Source organism: Athene cunicularia (genome assembly GCF_003259725.1).
Source record: "Athene cunicularia isolate RWA chromosome 4 unlocalized genomic scaffold, athCun1 chr4_part1, whole genome shotgun sequence".
NCBI classification, from domain to species: domain Eukaryota; kingdom Metazoa; phylum Chordata; class Aves; order Strigiformes; family Strigidae; genus Athene; species Athene cunicularia.
This window is the reverse complement of record NW_020799098.1, coordinates 7,017,164-7,035,601: the sequence shown is the minus strand read 5'-3', so window position 1 is coordinate 7,035,601 and position 18,438 is coordinate 7,017,164. Positions and strand designations below refer to the sequence as shown.

General features: G+C 39.5%; 1 protein-coding gene across 4 annotated transcripts in view; it reads right to left on the bottom strand.

Annotated features, from left to right (window-relative positions):
- MAEA (macrophage erythroblast attacher) overlaps positions 1–18,430 on the bottom strand; it is a 54,087-nt gene extending 35,657 nt beyond the window's left edge. For 2 of the 4 annotated variants that reach the window (XM_026846838.1, XM_026846840.1), the window contains exons 1-2: positions 18,198–18,317; positions 1,078–1,260 (exon numbers count right to left, since the gene is read on the bottom strand). In XM_026846838.1, coding sequence (XP_026702639.1) covers positions 1,078–1,260; positions 18,198–18,266 — 252 coding nt within the window. In that variant the 5' untranslated portion in view covers positions 18,267–18,317. The other 2 variants (XM_026846839.1, XM_026846841.1) reach the window with 2 other exon arrangements.
- Positions 18,431–18,438: the final 8 nt, after the last annotated feature.

The following is an 18,438-nucleotide window of genomic DNA, read 5'->3' as shown; positions in this document are numbered from 1 at the left end:
ATCCTTCAAGACCTCTAAATCTCACAAACCGAAGATGAAAACAGCAATTAGATTTATGAAGTCTTTTGCAGAACAGCTTTTCAACACCTAGCTAACCTGTTCAAGCAGAAAACCCCAAATCAACATACATGACAGTGTTATTTTCGTGTTATGAACCTCCAAGGTATTTTGATGCTTCACTTAATATAGTCTCAAGATTTATATCTGTTGGTTATTTCATTTAAGTTTTAATGAAATGATTCTGCTACCATTTGTTTCACCTATTTATTTTTGGAGAAGTACTGTTCTAAAGCCAGGCAACAAAGCTATTTTCATTTTTCTGCAAGATTTGTTTCAAGTAAGTGTTCTGATGAGTCTCAGGATGAGTAATATTCCCATCCAAAATAAGGATGGCTTATACTATATACTTTGTTTTTACCTCATTCTTTTTAGAAAGATGTGGTAAAGGCATGAAAGTTCAACTATTTCTGGCAAGTGTTCAAACTTAACAGCTAGAAGCAGGTTATCTGGCTAAACTTATTTTGAAATTATTTTAGTAATATAATATGCCCTAGGAACCTTCCAAAATTCAAGTTTATTGTTTATAATTCAAGTAACAATTGAGGACAACTCGCCCTTTCTTCTGCAAAGAAGCCTCAACACTGCATAGAACTACCCCCACCCCAGGTTTTAAACAGCTTTCAGACTCATCTTCTCCCTGTTTTTGCTGAAGTGATCAATTAATGCAATTGCACAAACATTTCCATTAGACAAGCAGGAATTGATACAAATCAAGTAATTTTGCTACTGTTTCTTTTCTGTGGGTAGAGAAATTCCCTTTCAGGACTATAAATACGTATTAATTTTACCTCTCAACAGAGGTTTGTTACATTTAGTCATGGAACACCAAATCATGTTTCATAAGCCCAGTGACACAAGATACATTAAGTTTTGTGTTTTGTTGCACATTAAGGCCTCTGTTTACAGTGCCAGCATTACCTATATTTTGAAAAGAAAATCCAAGCAAACAGCATTGGAGAAAACTACTTCTGTTAACTTTGTAAAGACAAGGCAATCACAAAGTAGAACAGCACTTACCTTTCGTTTCAGAACACTGAGTTTTTCAACTACTCCATCCAGGAGACTAACAACTGAATCCACAGCAGGACAACTGCTCAGTGTCTTCTCCAGCTCTGCCACAACCATTGTAACGTGGCTAGTCTCTCGATCAATGTTCTTCTGTGCAGCTCTAAACCGTTTGTTCAGTGTTTCATATGGCACCTAAATGAGAAATACCAAGTCATTAGAATTTCTGTATTAAAAAAGTCAGGTCTTCTAGAGTGTAGAGACTGATGATTTTTATCTGATGCAGTCAGAACACCACCCAAGTTGCAGGACACTAGAGTTCATTAATTGAACTTGAGTTATCATATCAAAGCCCTTATTTAAAGCTCTCTCAGCAAGGAGTCAACGCTTCAAAGATTATGAAAATACAGTGACAGGAAATAAAGCTGACAGATTCTTTTCTGATACCAATATCACTTATGCTGCTTTGACTGTAGCAAGCACTGATAGAAACAGTTCAGGAGAACAGAAAGCAAAGACAAATGTGATTCAATAAAAGGAAAGCTACAAGCAAACTACAAGTAAGAGATCACCCTTCAGAACATGTCCTTTTAAGTTTGCATTTCTTTCCTTCAGGAATTCATAAAAGAAAAAGTTACCTCTGAGAAAGCATGTATAATGCATACTGACTACTGAAAGACTTACACACAGTACACCAATGGTTATTCAGGGTACCTAATAGCTCTCCTACCCACTTCTGCCCATGAAGGACTACTTTTTCATATTAATTCCAGTAGGGCTATAACGAATGCTAAGAGAAACATCATGTAGGTTTTCTTTTAGTGAAAAAAGCCTACAATGTATGATTAAGTTTGTTAAATTCCTTTAAAGCTCCACTCCTTGGCTTAGAGACTAATGAGTCTTAGAGGTCTCTCATCCTACTTATCCCATGCCTTTATAGGACAGCCACATCAAAACTGCTCCCGATGGCCATTAAGGACACATGCACAGGAGTAACCTACACATGGCCAAGTTTTAGGGTACTGAATTATTTGGGGAAAGCTTACAGTAAATATTAGGTTGTTCCCATCATGTTGCTTCCACTACTGTGACAGCATAAGCAATTTAGCCAGGAAGTTCTATCACTTCACAGAAACAAGAATTTTAGAACGAAAATCATTCCAGTGTTATACATTTAATTAATCCATGTCTTTTATCTTGAAAAAGTCCATGAGAAATTCTTTCAGGGGAGTTATGATAATCTTGATTGCTTTCCCATTAATCAAAGGCATAATTTAGCTAGCAATCAGATTACACATATTAAAGGTAAAACAGGAAATGCAAATCAGTGTTCTGTTTGGTACATACCACATATATGTTTGATTACAAATCTTTCAAGTATATCACTTCTAATCAATTATATCAAGATTGCCTCCATCTTCTTCCTTCTAATCATTTGCATGCAAGAAAGTATCCCTAGGGTCCACTCTCCTTTTGAGAGAGGTTACTACATAACCATTGCAATTCACAATTTGAGATGCACTGAGAAACAGTTTAGGTTCAGAGTAAGGAAGATGAGCCAAAGTACTTGCTTTCCAAGACTTCATATGACCTACAATAGGTTGTTCTTATTTGTAGAAGTAGTATAACACAAGGATATTCCTGATCAGATATGAAAGGGCTCCTCTTCCTCTCAGAAAGGCTGAATGATCTGTTTAATGGTTTTTGGCATCTCAAACTAAGACAGAAACAAATGACAGGCCAGGCCTTTACCACAGGAAGTATCAAGCTAAACCAATTATTTTTCCTTATGCATCCTCCCTAAAATCCCAGCACCACAACCTCCCCAGAACCCAAACCACATAATTAATATACCTCAACACCTACTTAATCGTCTATATAACCATCTTCTATTTCATCTTTAGCGTTTATTTCTCTTCTCCATGTCCACAAAAAAGATAAAAGGTTTTAAAGCCCCACAGACAGAATGGGTGTTTTGGAGGGCCATTATTTTGGCATCTCATGGAAGCTTGTTTCCAACTTCAAGACTTGATGTCAGATAGCATTAAGAATTTTGTCCGTTTTCTTCCCCCTCACTGCATTTTTCTTACTATTCATTGAAAAACATACTTCCTTCAGTTACTTGCCTTTACTGAATTCAATTTCTGCAAGTACTCTGCTAATCAGCTTTCTATACCACACTGAAAAGCTACATCAATCAAGACTTTGAGAGTCCACCACTGATTTCATAGAATTGTATAGCTTGGAGAAGACCCTGAAGATCACCCAGTCTAACCACTGACAGTTCCCAACTACAGCATATCCCTCAGCGCTAAATCAACCCTAGTCTTAAACCCCTCCAGGGATGGGGACACCACCACTGCCCCGGGTAGCCCATTCCAACACCTAACAACCTGTTCTGGAAAGAAATCCTTCCTAATATCTAGTCTAAAATTTGTCAGATTTAAGGTATCTGACTACAAAAAGTGGTTTTGTTAAATTTTGAGCAGAGTGTTGAACTGGGCACAGAGATCTAGTCAGTGTGGAAAAAATAAAAATCTAGCCTTAATCTCCCTTTTCCCTAGTTTCTTATCTGTACACAAGAGCAATAAAAGTTCCTGTTTCCCATGCTCTGCCTCTTTAGCGTGCAAATTTCTGGCACAGTCTGTGTTCATATGACATTTAGAACAATTGGACTTTCAATTTCAGCTGGCATCATTATGTATAATTTATAATGTGTCTAGGTGCAATAGGTTTTTGAAATTTTTTTTACCTTTAGGTTTTTTTTCCCTGCATGGAAGAGGCTAGGAGTTGAACTGTTTTACTACATACTCTGACAGTAAATAAAAATAAATACATTAGCATACCATAACAAGGGAAGTGACTTTAAAGGGATAATTAAATTATTTGCACAACTGAACTGACAGTACTCCTTACCAGAGTTTTTCATAATTTGCATGGGCACTTGTTTCTTACTATAGAACCAGCAGCTTTTAGAGAATATCTGCAAATAGTACCTAGGCACAGCTCTTACACTTTTTACGGGACTAGATTCTATGAATGCCAAAATTTAGAAGTTGTAACCCCTACAACTCCTTACTGAAAAAGCATCTTATCTAGACTCTGCATCTTGATCCACTGATTCTTTCGTTACTCTTAACTCCTATATTCCAAAAGACTCCATTTCCCAGCACAGGTTTGCTTTACCACAACTCTCCAAAAGTTACAGGCAGTGTACCAGTAAGTTCGTTCTTTTTTTTTCTTCCAATCATGAAAGTAAGTGGAAGGAGAACATAAAACAATGCTCTGGAAAATTCAATTCTAAAAATTCTTAACTATGATTCACTTAAACTTTCAGGTACCATAGTTATAAAACAGTGAACATCAAACTTTCTGGACCAAGAGGTAGCTGCAAAATTTACATATCATTAGCTGACACAAGCCTATTGGAGACTTCCAATTTTTACTGCTAGTACCATTCTGTGACCAAACCTGGATTACACAGGTATTTTTTCAGGAGAAGAGTGACCTTAAGGAAAAAAACAGGATAATTAGCTACAAAACACTGAAAAAATTTGAAATAAAGCTGCAAGAACTGACCAGAGTGTATTCCGTAAAAGCACAATACTAACTTGTCCTACTCATTAGAGCTTGAAAAACCACACCTCAGTTGGCTCATACCATGAGCATACAAGAGGATACAAAGGAGATGTAAAATATTAGTGGGCAGTACTAAATAGATCCTGCTTCTTTTGTTCATCTGCTTCCACAGCTGCAAACACATTATTCAACTTAGTCATGTACTAAACCAGGTCAAACTTAAACCTAATGAAAAGTAATTTGACTTGTTAGAATGGCCTACACAAGGGATAAAATTACAGTAACACAAGTTTTTCCAAAAATCAGAGTTTTGCTACTGTGATGTGAAGGAATGTCTGCTTGGTTGGAGGCTTCTGCAAGTGTGGCACGACTGTTTCCAGGTGCTAAGTGCCAACAGAGAGGCAGGCAACTGAATAACCTGATCCAAGTATTTTCTTCATTTCAGGAGTTACTTTGCTCTGGTTTTAGAAAGCCAGAAAAGTCTGGTGTGCTCTCCTAGAATATGTGCCAAAAACCTCTAGCTGCAGAGACAAGACTTAGGAGAGGATCCTTCTGGGTCTTAAAGCTTGAACTAGTGGAAGAGGGAGGACTGCCAGGAGAGCTATACCTTGGTTGTTCACTTGAGTGAAGGTAGTAGAGAACAGCAGAACTAACAACATCAGAGGCAGGTTTTAAGCTTAGGAACTTAACTGATATGAACTATGTGGCCTTCAGCTCACAGTCTTCCTCCAGCCCATAAATGCAAATAAGGTATCAAGTGAAGACCAACTAGTTCTAAAATCATGAAGTAAAACTGTTTAGACTGTGCAACTGTAGCTAATTTTAATAAACAAATATAACTTGAAATACTGTTAAAAATAGTGAATTTTAATACTAAATATATTCCCATCAACATAAATTTTTCAATAAGCCATTCATTTACTAGGTGATACCATTTTCTTGATTGTCATGAATACATGGTAGAACTAGAAAAAGACCGCAAGTATTAAAAGCTTGCATGTATTTTACCCTGCTGGTTAGCAAACTGTATACATTTCAAGTGTTTGTTATCAGTCTAAAAAAGCATAAATAATATCAAGTTAAACCAGTCAGTCCCCTAAACAGCATCCTACAGTGCATATTTATCTTTGTTTTTACATTAATTATCAATATTTTAATGAGATTAACTCTTCCCTTCTTAATATATATATCTAAATATATCTATGCACACATACACTTCGTAATCCATCCATAAATCAAATATATAGAAACAGACTGACAAGAAGTACTCTCATCTCAGCCCATGCTTCTCTCTACAGGCTCACAGAAAACTGCCTTTAAAAGATGGGAAAGCAGAACACAAATTATTTTCCCCTCAGAAGTTCATTATAGTGATCAAAGCTTAAAAAGCTTCACTACCTCAGTGATAACCAGACTGGACTTCTTATGCTAGTTTTAGCACCTTGAATTCCACTAAGCAGCTTAATAGCATCTCGAGAATGTAGCAAAGTTTTAGCCTCATTTCACACTCCCACCTTCCATGACAGTCACTCACTAAGCACCTGGGGTTTCCAAACAAAGTGAAGACATACACTGTGGAAGGGCACTCTGCTTGGGAGAAAGTACAAGCTACCATGAATTCTTTTGTTAGGTCTTCTTTGTAGAGGTGTTAAGAGTCCTCCAGCCACCATGGAGGAAAAGCACTGAGTCACAGCTAGAAATCCAGCACTCATTAACATCATGACCAACATATACATCCATTTTATTCAACCAGAGTTCAAACTAATAAGAAATTTAATTACAGTGGCTTTAGAGACAAATGAGCAGCATAAGAAGATGAAGAAAAGCATCTACAGAATTGAGTTTGTGAGCTAGCAAGAAAGGACAAGGCAAAGTCTCAGTTCTAAATGCCTTCTTTGTCTTTACTGTAAGGTCTTCTCCTAAGCCTTCCTGATCGTGTATGAGCAACTGTGTCTGGGGAGAGAGGTACTATTCTCATGAGAAGTCTAAAGCAAGCTACAGATACACAGATACATGGGGCCATAAGGAAGGGAGCTCAACGATGACACTGTAAAGCTGCTGTCATGTCTGAAATGTCATGGTAAACAAGGGAAGCCCTCAATAACTGAGAAGGGCAAGTTTCTTGCCTCTCTTCCAAAAAGGGAATCTGGAAGATCATGGAAACTGAAGGCTGATCTGCCTCATCTCAGTTCTTGGTAAAGTTATGGGGGTAGGGGGATCAGCTGGAAGCCATTTCCAAAATCATAAGGGTGACTGGGAATAGCCAGCCTAGATTTGTCATAAGCAAATCAAACTTGACAACACTGTTCATCTTCAGTGCTGAAGTGACTACCTCTGAATGACGGGAGTGCATTGACAGTCTTTCATGCTAAGTTTAGCAAAGTTGTTGACACTGTCTCCCACAGCACCTTTGTAGTCAAACTGGGGACACGTGGACTGAATGTCTGGAATACAACATGGGTTAGGGACTGACTGAACAGCCAGGCTCAAAGAATAATGGTCAGTGGCTCGAAAGGTACCTGGTGACCAATTACAAATACTGCCTGACTCCCAAGGAATGTTTTCAGCTCCAACATGCATGTTGTCTTCAACCATCTGCACTATGGAACAGAATATACATCAGTAAGAAAGCTCACAGGAGGCAACAAATTGTCCTTGATAATGCTGGGTGCAGAGGTGCTATTCAGAAGAAATGACAAGCTGGAGAAATGCATGAAGAACTTTGTCAAATGCAATCAAGGCAAAAAACAGAGCCCTACACCTGGCACAAAACCACCCCATCCATTAGCACAGGCCGTGGAATAACTGCCTAGGACCACTTGTGCAGAAAAAGATGTAGAGGTTCTGACGGACAGCAGGCTGGACATAAATCAACAACAAACTCTTGTGGCAATTAAAGTTAACCACATACCAGGCTGCATTAGCAAGATTAAAGGCAGTGGGTTGAGAGGAATGATTGTTCTTTATGCTCAGCACTCATGCAGACTCATCTGGAATACCAAGACCCGTTTTCAGGTCACTTCCCCCCGCTGCCAAGAGGCACTGACAGACTGGAAAGAGTCCAGAAGGCTGCTGCAACAATAGTTAGTTGGTTGGAGGATCCAAAACCTAAAGAGAGGCTGAGAGGGGCAGGCTTGTTGCACTTGCAGAAGAGAAGGCTACAGGGAGTTGGAAGTGGCACAATCTGATAGAAGTCTTCCACTACCTAAAGGTGAAGGTCATAGATAAGAGCTAGCTAGACATTTCTCAGAGTAACAGAGCAAAAAGGAAGGAGGCAGAGTTGACAACTGGCAGCAAAGAAAACTGCAGCTGGACACAAGGAAAAGAAAATATTTTAACGAGGAGACTTGGTAAGCACTGGAACAGCAGCCCAGAAAGGTGGTGGAATCTCCACCCTTGGAAACCTTTAGAAGTAGGCAGGACCCTGAGTTACCCAAGGTAGCTTTGAAGTTAGCCTGAATTCAAGCACAAGCCTGAACTACACTTTCTGCAGAGGTCCTTTCCTATCTTAATTTTATGATTTCATCTAGAAAGACTGGATCATAGATCCCCGTTGCTGATTTAGACCCCAAATGCATCTCCATATGAAGATATGAATGGCCATACCAGGTAAGACCACAAGTCCCTCTCTGTCACTATCCTTTCTCTGACAACATCCAGGAAGTTGATGGCACTTGAAAAAAAAGCAAGAACATAAAGTTACTAATCCCAAATAGTCTCTCTGGGCTTCCTGAGCCACAGGTGGAAGTTTTATAGTAGAAACATCACAGGGTGTTTCTCATCCATGAACTCTGCTCGTTGCTGTTGACCTGTAGAGTTTTAGCACTGCAACATCCTGTGGTGAGACATTTCACAGCCTCATGCACTGTGAATAAACACTCCTTAGTTTTGACTTGTCAACTGCTAGCCTAATTCGAAACCCCTTTTGTTCTTGTTTTGGAAGGAATAAAGGTAACATTAACATTCTCCTATGCCTCATGTTTCTTGAGATTGAAGAGGCTCTCTCTAAACCATTCTTTGAAGACAGCCGTTACATATCTCTAATTATTCTTGTCTTTCTGTGGACATTTTACAGTTCTACATCCTTTTTCAGGAGGGAATGGAGAAAGTAAGAGTACCTCATACAACTTGAGAAGAAACCATGAATTTTCATTGCTACACATTGAAGTTCTATATTCTTCCTTTTTCAACACTTTTGTCCTAAGTTTGTCAACATTAACCCAATCATTCCCAGAAAACATTCACCATAACCCCAAGATCCCACTGAGTAATGGTATTGATTTCTGACTCAGTTATTGTGTATGTAAGACTGGGATTGCTTTTCTTTCCACCATACCTAAAAGCCATATCACACTACACTTATCTGTATTGAATTGCATCTATTTCAATACCCATTCAGTCTCTCCTTCTCTAATGCTTCATACTTGGGTTGAACCTGTAATACCTTGATTATCTTAGTATCATCAAGGAAACTGAAGTCATCTCAGCACTCACACTCTTCCCAGCTGTTCAAACAGCTGAGTACCAGCAGTACTGGCAGAGATGCCAGCAGAACCCTAACAGTAACTTCTTCCATTACAGAGCTTGATTACTAAATCTTGATTTTTTTTTTCTTATCTCACCTAGTTACCTATCCACATAAGGACTTTTGTCTTCTTTCTTTCAAAAGTTCCTGGTAAGGGATATCTTCAAAAAAGCATTCAGTAACATGAATAAACTATCAACCAAATCCAACACCACTCCACCACTTTTTTTTTTTTTTTAAATACAGAAAACACTTTGTCTTTCTTCACCAGCTATCCAGAAAAATCCTGACTACTTCTGGATTTATCAGAGAAATTCCAAATAATTAAAGGGAGGACTGGATGCCAAAGAAAGGGGATTTCCCCCATGACAATAAGCTTAAGTGTTACATTCTGCATTTCTATTCCTTTAGAGGTGTAGGATGTTGGGCCAAAGTGTAATTGGCTACTGCACAAAACTTCAAATACTAGCCTGATGCTGCCCACAAGTTTTCTTAACTGGTACACAGTAATACTGAAAGACTGAATTGCACATGTTTCTTTCATACTTAAATTCCAGTGAAAAATGTAAGCCTTTATCCTCCCACTGGACTTTTAGCATACCCTTTCTTAAACTGATCTAGTCACAGCCTGCAACATAGGCTAGATTACTTCTTCACTCACACAGAATCAAGCCTAAAGAATTTCAAATAAAAATGGAAACTAAAACCCAATCTCTTTCACATCACATCAGTCAAAAATAGTTTCTATCCCACAGTGACTGCATGTAGTAAACTAGTTCAGACGTAGCAGAAAGAAACAGAAAGTTTGTATAGCTATCATTTGGTTGCTGAAAATTATAGAGTAAGAGCTATACTTCAAAAAAAGTCATCACAGTTGAAGGAAGAATTATTTGGTCATGAAAGCAAGACCATTAATCATTTTCCAGCCTCCTGTTATCAGGAATTTTCAAAGGTTTATTTTCTAAAAACTGATTTTCACAGAAAACAGCATAGACAGAAACAAACATCTTTTACACAGGTTTGCAATTCTGTAAAATAACATCCAATTTCCTCCTGTATTTGAAAGAAAGAAGTTCATCAGGTCTAGTTTGATATCAGTACCAACTCATATACAGGGAGCTTTTAACTATATATCCTGACTTTACTGATGTCACTGTGAATCATTCTTCTTTAATGTTACAGTCTCCTAGCCACTCCCTGCCATATAAAGTGGATTTTTTTTTTTTTTTTTTTAAACACAAATACCTACACTGTGTATCTTTTCCAATTAACTGGATCATGGGCAGGAGGGATTTGAAATGGATTTAAAATATTTTCAGGTGCATGAAGTCATCTAACCAGTGAGAAAAAAAAAAGTTTCAAGAAAGATAAAGTCCTACCAGATTAGGTGGGGGGGAACAATTACAGAACTATGCTCTCCTTTCAAGGGTCAGAAAAAAAGATGTGCTTCCTCTCCTCAGTTGTGTTAGCTTATAACACATGAAAAGTACCAGATATTCACATGAATCTACAAGTCTCCAAGATGAAGTCTCCAGTTGAAGACTTTGAGGCTTTTTCAAGTGCCTTATATTGTGCTCTTAAATGAAATTAAGCCTAGCCACAGATAGGTAGGGAAAAGAAAGTAACAAGAGCAGTGATGAAACTGCCTTTCAAAAGAAAAAAAAGCAACCACAACTTAGCTCTACTGTATGCAAAAGGAAAGAGGAAGGATGGGAATATGGAAGAAAAAAGTATTTAGAAGATGCTTAATTTAATACACAGTGTCAAGAGAAAAGATAGACCCTGCAAGATACACCTTTGAGCATTAAGCCGTTTCCTTGAGACTAAATTACATCACCATACTCATCTTCAACAAAACAGAAAAATACAGGACATGTATTATACATGATGCCATCTGACAAATGTGGCAGGGTACAATAAACTATTGCAAATTTCCCCTCAAACCAATAACAATTAAGCATTTTCATACAGAATTACTGAAATTCTGTAGTTTTTATACACTGCATTTCTTTCTCCATAACTCTTGGATTATTTCAGAACGGAGTCAGCATCATTTGTCACTGAACTCATCCAAAATGTAAATTATATTACCACTTATTCACAGAATGAATTCTTGTGATATGTAGCTCTTATCAATCCCTTGAAATAGTATTATTTTTTCCTTGTTCTAGGCAAAATCAGAGAAGGAAAAGAAAGTTAAAATAAAGGAGCAGTGGTATATTTCAGGAATGAGAGGCTTATAATAACGGCTAGATTTAGGTTTAATTAGGTATAATCATTAATACAAATTCTTGAAGAGATACAGATCAAACCAAAATAATTTCGTAAGTCTAAATGCAGTTGCAGACTGTTTGGATTTTTCAAAAATAATTCTTTTAAAAAACAGTGTCACTGTTTTTCAAGAGTAAAGCCTAGTAGTTTCCCTTTGTTAAAAACAAGTCAGTTTTACAACTCAGGAATACAGCACTTCATATTCTAGAGCAGCTGTGTCTAGAAATAAAATATGATTATAATATTCAAAAATGCTACTTCAATACAAGAGAATTAGCAGTGAAAATTCTTGGACTATCCATCTGCTACACACATACTTACTCAATAGAAGAAATTATAATCCTTCAAAATATTATCCTTTTACACAAACTGCTAGCAACTTACTACTGAATACATTACGAACTTTTGAAGAAGGCTTTTAACAACAAAATTTAATGTTTTACAAAGACTCTTTGTTTTATAAAACTGTCTTGCATCCTCACATAAGCAAATTGACAGCCATTTTAGAGTACTGTCTAGAGCCACACTAGGGACATGATCAGATACCAGTCATTTTAAACACACTTGTTTATAGCTGCCATCTTGGACTCATGCTTTTAAATAAATTTCTTCATTTTTCTCCTTTTAGTAGAAATGCTTGAGTACTAACAAAAACCTAAACATTCCTCCCTGTCCAACACAGTGGTTGAGTTGCTAAGCCAAGGTCACACAGCAGGTTTGTGTCCTGAGCAGGTCCCTTCATTTGTTTTGATCCTTCTTTCTTCTCCAAATATTTGCTCATTTTAATCACGGTATCACCTCTTTAAATGAAAGAGGTCATCGCCCTCCTGTGTGTTTGCACAGTCCAGGCACCATGATACTGGCTGGAGCCTTTAGGCTAGAGATCCCATTTTAATCAGATTGTTCTGAAAATAACCTATTCCAGCTGAAGTGGCAACATTTCTCCTATGACAAATAATTAAGGATTATTGATTCAGCAGACCTGTATCAGAATATATGAATGACCAAAGTTGTACTCAATATATTATATTTTATTTTAGTTCTCACTAGTTTACAACTCAAGGTAATCCACAGAGCACTCAAAAAAAAAGATGAGGTGACTCAAAAGTATGTTGTGAAGTAGTTAAATTACTGGCTATCAAAATAAAGATATCTTAACAAGAACTTGCTTTACTTAAATAAGCAATAATGTATGTAATTATGTAATATAGCATATTTCACATTCTGGGTTAGCAAATACTTCCTATATAGTGTATCTTCGGACTGTAAGCTATGGGAGGCCAAGCAAACAATGAAGGCAATTTAAGTTTACAAGGACTGATGGATTTCACCAGCATGCTCTTAGAGCAAATACCCATCTGCCAAAACAGTATTTTCCTAAATCTGTGGGCCCAAAAGGTACATGATTATGCTAATTAATATAGGAACTATTGAAATTAAAGACCGTGGGAAGAGGTTTAGAGAGGTAAGAAAAATTGACAGTGGGTGGTGCCTAACATCCAGTAAGAGCTCCACTCCTATCACAGTCAGTTGTGAAGCATTTTCTTCCTATTAAAATATCCAGAAAATGTTTGAGGCTCATATTTACTCCTGTTTCTCAGCTCTTGAAAAGCATTCACCATGTAAAGAATCAAAAGATTCCACAGATATTCTTGCTTTATGTCAAGATTTAAAGACCTCAACATGTCAGGTACCATACAAACGTATTATTTCTATACCAGAAAACATACACAAACCAAACCCACAAGATCACAGGGCACTGTCCTGTGAAAACACTACAAATCAACTATGCTGCAACTGTGAATTGCAACATCAGATAAGTATTCACTTTGAAGATACTAACAAGAGGTCTTCTGTAAAATGTTTGAGAGTATTTTTCTTGGAAGCATTTTCCTACAGGCACAATAGAGTACTGATAAGCAACATCTCTAGCTCATGGCCACACTGTTACTTATTGCCTTTTACCATGTTTTCTTCCTTCATTAATCACTTTTAAATAAGTTTTATAGGGAGTGGACAGGGGTGGAAGAGACCAATTCCCACAGGAGCCAACTCCTACTTTGGCTGCTTTCCAATGTCAAACTTCTTCTGAAGTCCCCCAGTATCGGATTTTCCTTAAAACACAGCAGCACACAAGGCCCAGCACAGAAGAACAGCAGCAGTACAAAAGATGCCATGCTTGTTTGCGGACACAATGTGTCAAAACAGGAAGTGAATTATTCAGCAACACACGAATGCTCGGTATGGACCTCCAATGCACGCTCACTCCGTGAGTCAGAGCACCCAATCTGAAGACTGATTTAGCGTGAGATATGAGCGTTCACACCACGTTAGTATAGAGCTGACTTACTAATATCCATGTTCAGCTTATTGTGTCAACCTTCTACTTATAGAGCACTTTACAAATCAGGTAACGATCTACAAGTGCCATATATAATTTTTTTTTTTGTATGCTGATGTACTGACAGTGCATTAGATGTTACGAGTTCTGTTACTTCCATCCTCAAGTTATCCCTGAACCGCTTTCACATGTTCAAAGTTTTTTCAGAGTACCCTGTGGCTGATAATACCAAGTACAAAGCTATGTTCAAAAAGAACAATTTAGTGAAGCTTATGAACAGGGCAAAAATAAAGCACTGCAACCAATCATGCAAAAATTTAATCTTGCATCTTTTCTGCTTCAGCGGCAAACAAAGTTGACCTGAACTGTTTGACATCTTCATTAGTGACCTAGATAATAGGTCAGAGTGCACCTCCAAAGCCTGCAAACGATACAAAATGGGAAGGAGTTGTTAATATGCCAGATGGTTGTGTTGCCATTCATAGGGACCTCAACAGGCTGGAGAAATGGGCAAAGAATAACCTTGTGAAATACAAAGAGCAATGCCAAGTCCTAAATTTGGGAAGAAACAATCACATGCATCGGTACATTCTGGAGACCAACAGCTTGGAAAGGAGCTTTGCAGAACAGAACCTGGGAGTCTTGGTGGACAGACTGCCCATGAGACAGCAATGAGCCTTTGTAGCAAAGGTGGCCAACAGCATCCTGGGTTGTGTTAGGAAGAACACTGCCAGCAGGTCAAGGAAGGTGATCCTTCCCCTCTACTCAGCATGAGTTAGACCAATACAAAGTTCCCTGTCCAGTTCTGGGCCTCCAGTACAAGAGACATGGACATACTGGAGTGAGCACAGCAGGACACTGAGATGGCAACAGACTGGAACATCTGACATATGAAGAGAGGCTGAAAGCACTGGGATGGTTTAACTTGAGAAGAAAAGGCTTGGGGGAAGTCTTATCCATGTGTATAAATACCTGATGGGGGGAGTAAATAAGAAGGAGCCAGACTACTCTCAGCAGTGTCCAGCCAAAAGGACAATAGGCAGTGGGCACAAATTGAAATACAGAAAATTCCATGTAAACAAAAGATTTTTTTTAAAGTCCATAATAACAGTCAAACACACCAGCCTAGAGAGGCTGGTCTCCATCTTGGAGATAATCAAAAACAGTCTGGACATGGCCCTGAGCAACCTGCTCTAGCTGACCCTGCTTTGAGGGGAGGCATTGGACTCGACTGTCTACAGAGGTCCTTTCTAACCTCAGCTATTTTGTGATTCCGTGGACTCGGGATACAAGCAACATATGCTTCACACAATCCTATCCTCCTATCTGTTCCCCTCTTTAGCAATCAGGTAAACATGGTATTTCCATAAGAAATTAATGCCTTATTAAATCTGCTGCCGGTATCTCCCCTGCCACTGCTGTCAACAAAGGAAGCCGAAGAGAAGCTCTGAGAAGGTGCTCAAGTATTCTGTGCTTCTGAAGCTCTCCTTTTGACCAGCTGTTTTTTAAAGCAGCCCAGATAACCCTAAACTGTTGCCAACAAACAGCCCAAATAAGAATATTTTCACAAGTGATTATCCCCACTTTCAGGTCTTCCATCTTCCAGTTTTAGGATCTTACTCCATATAGTTTGTTAGTTCAGTTTAATAATTATTCACACTTCCAAAGATACGGATGAATTATCTAGCTTCCTGTCATCACTTGTTTATTAGTGTTTCAGCAGAGAACTATGATAACAATGTTCACATTCATTCGTTGTTAAATTGCGAGCTTTCATGTTACATGCTCTCAGATGAGACTAGCACAATTCTCTATCAGTAGGCTTTTTTTTTTTTTTAATAAAAAAAAAAGATTCCACAGCACTTTGGAGGAAGAATAGCTGGCAACCTTCTTGTCCTTGAGAAGGGAGAAGGGACTGGAGTGTGGGGGGATATTCAAGTATTATTTTGTACACTGAAATAGCTTCCCTGGATTCAGCTAAACTGTTGGAAGAATGGCTGAAGCATTTTCACTCCTGCAGTAACCACAATTTAGCTATGGAAAAGGATTTCTCTTTGCACTTTTAAGCACTCTTTCACATGAAAGGCACTCTGTGGAACATACTGTAACTGTAGAGCTATTACACAACCATTATCTGGTGATGTTGGCATCAGGAAGCTAGAGCGAGGAAACAGGAAGGATATAAATACAAGTCTACAATCTTTTATACTTTACTCACATCAGGGAAAAATCACCAGAAAATCACCAGTCTCCAAGAGAAATATCTGAGTTACTGCACTGGTGGACAAAATTAACAAAATAAAACCCATACTCATTCATTTCACACAGTGTTTGAATAACCTAGAAATAAACATTCACAGTCTCAGTCCCACAGAAGTTTGTAGGCAACTGCCTCCTAATGAACAGAGTAAGATTTTATATCTACCTACTTCAGTAGACTTCAGCCTTAGTGTTCATTTCCCCCTGCTGCTTTTTCACCTCCACCACTAAATGTTTTGATATATGACTCACAGCTAAGAACATTTAAGAGGATACATTCAAAAGATCTGAGCAGACACTATTCTGGCAGGTTTTTTAAACAATGAAAAATTCTATTAAAGACTACAGGAACAACCCAGAAGTTGAATGGGTGCTGGGAAGAATCAATAAACATCACCTTTGCTAGGAAATTAAGAGTTTCAGTGTAAGGGTGTCTCACCCTCTTACTATTTAGTTTCTCAACTTTACAAACAACATTCCATTCTCTTATGTATATTTTTGTTAAGATTCTTCAGGGAGAAAGAATGCTTATGGAAATAAAAGAATTAGTCCAAAATATTCTCTACCTTTTAAATGGCTGGCACCTTGACAATTCATCTTAAGTCATTAGTAGCAAAACACTCACTGATCCTCACTGCCAGTAATTTTTCAGGAATGTAACAAGCAAAGCTGTGATAACAACTGGAATACATCTAAAATGCAGTCTTAAAATGATCTTCTTAACTTTAAATGCCTTCACACTGTCTGGCTGTGGAAAGTGCTAGAGCGTTCTTTACAGCTATTTTAAATTTTAAGCTTGATGCTGTCAGCTTTAAAGTACTTCACGATGATAGAAAGAAGCCTTCATATGTAAAATGGGAATCAACGCTTTGTCCTTCCACTTGCTGGATCTAAGGAGAAGCTAGGACAGTGGAGAACATGCACAAGAAGAACATGGCTAGAAAAACTGCAGAACAAACACTGCCAAGAACACACAGTGTTCTGAGTGTGTGAAAGTGCAGCATGATCTTAGCACAAGCAAGTTTACTTTGCATAAACATCTTCTTTAGATAAAAAAATGTTTATACATTGACATAAGTGGTGTTTAAATAAGCATTTTGCAATAGAGATCCTTCTCCTAGCTGCCTTCCCTTTATTGCTATCAGTGTGGTAGACCTACTGTATATACAACACAAGACTTCAAACAAAGGTTTCCATTGATTCCTAAGAGCATCATCCTTCCAGTTCAACAGTTCTTGGAGGCGATGACCTTAACGCTCAGTACCGAGTCCTTCATTTGCTTTACAATACCTAGTTAAAGCCAAAGACCAGCTATGCAGCCTTGGGAAACTACCAACCTTCTGATAGACCCAGCACCTTAACGAACACTCCATGCTTTCACCAAACCGTAAGTATTTCGCTTATTCGTCTCTACAGGCCTCCATCCTTTTCCAGTACGTTTGTCCCTTTTTATATTTTAAGCTCATCTCCATCTTTGGGGGACCAAGAAGCCAGGGAACCATATTCTACTACCACCTCCACTCCCTCCCCTTTCACACGTCTCCTAACAACGCCACGTAGATCCAGCTAATCATCCGGGATGAGCGTTCAAAGCAACCCTCGGTGCTCCTGAGCCATCACTCACACGCCCCTAAACCCTCTCCCCCAGCCTGACTCCGTCCGAGCCCTCTACCCCCTCCCTCCCCATCACCCTACGACCACAGTTTCGCCTTGCCACAAGAACCTGACTCCTCTCTCTCCTCGGCCAGCTCCTCCAGCTCTCAACGACCCTTTTTGTGTCCCCAGCGTGGCCCGGGGGCCTCCCCCTTCACCTCAGGGCACGGAGACACCCGGGGAGAGCAGCATATTCCAGGCACGTCCCTCACCCTCAGCGGAGGGGGAGGGGAAGAGGAGAAGCCGTAGCGGCATAAGCCGAGACGTCAAGGGAAAGAAAACGGGGACGGGCGGGCAACTGCGTGGGGGGAACCCTTCCCCACCCCCAGCCCGCAGCCCCGGGGGCCTCAGGGGCTCCTGAGGCGAGAAGCAGGAAGGAAGGGGGGCCGGAGCGCCCGGCTCGCCAAGCCCTCGTCCCCCACCTCAGCGCTGCTCCGGGGGAACGCGAGAAGCTTTACCCCGCTTCTCCGTGCCGGGGGGAGAAGGAGGAGGCTCGGCACCCACCTTGAGAGTGGGATACTCCTGCACCTTCAAAGTCATTGAGAGCTGAGCAGCTGATTCCTGCACCGCCATCTTGGATTGGGCACCAACCGCCTCCCCCGCCCTCCCCCAGCCCCGACCGGAGGGAGCTACCTACAGCGCGCGCGGCATGACGGGCAATAAAGGCCTTCCTCCGCCCCATCCCTAATGGAGACGGGACGAACCACCGGCGCCGGCTCCGGAACGCGGCCCGCCCCCCCCCCCC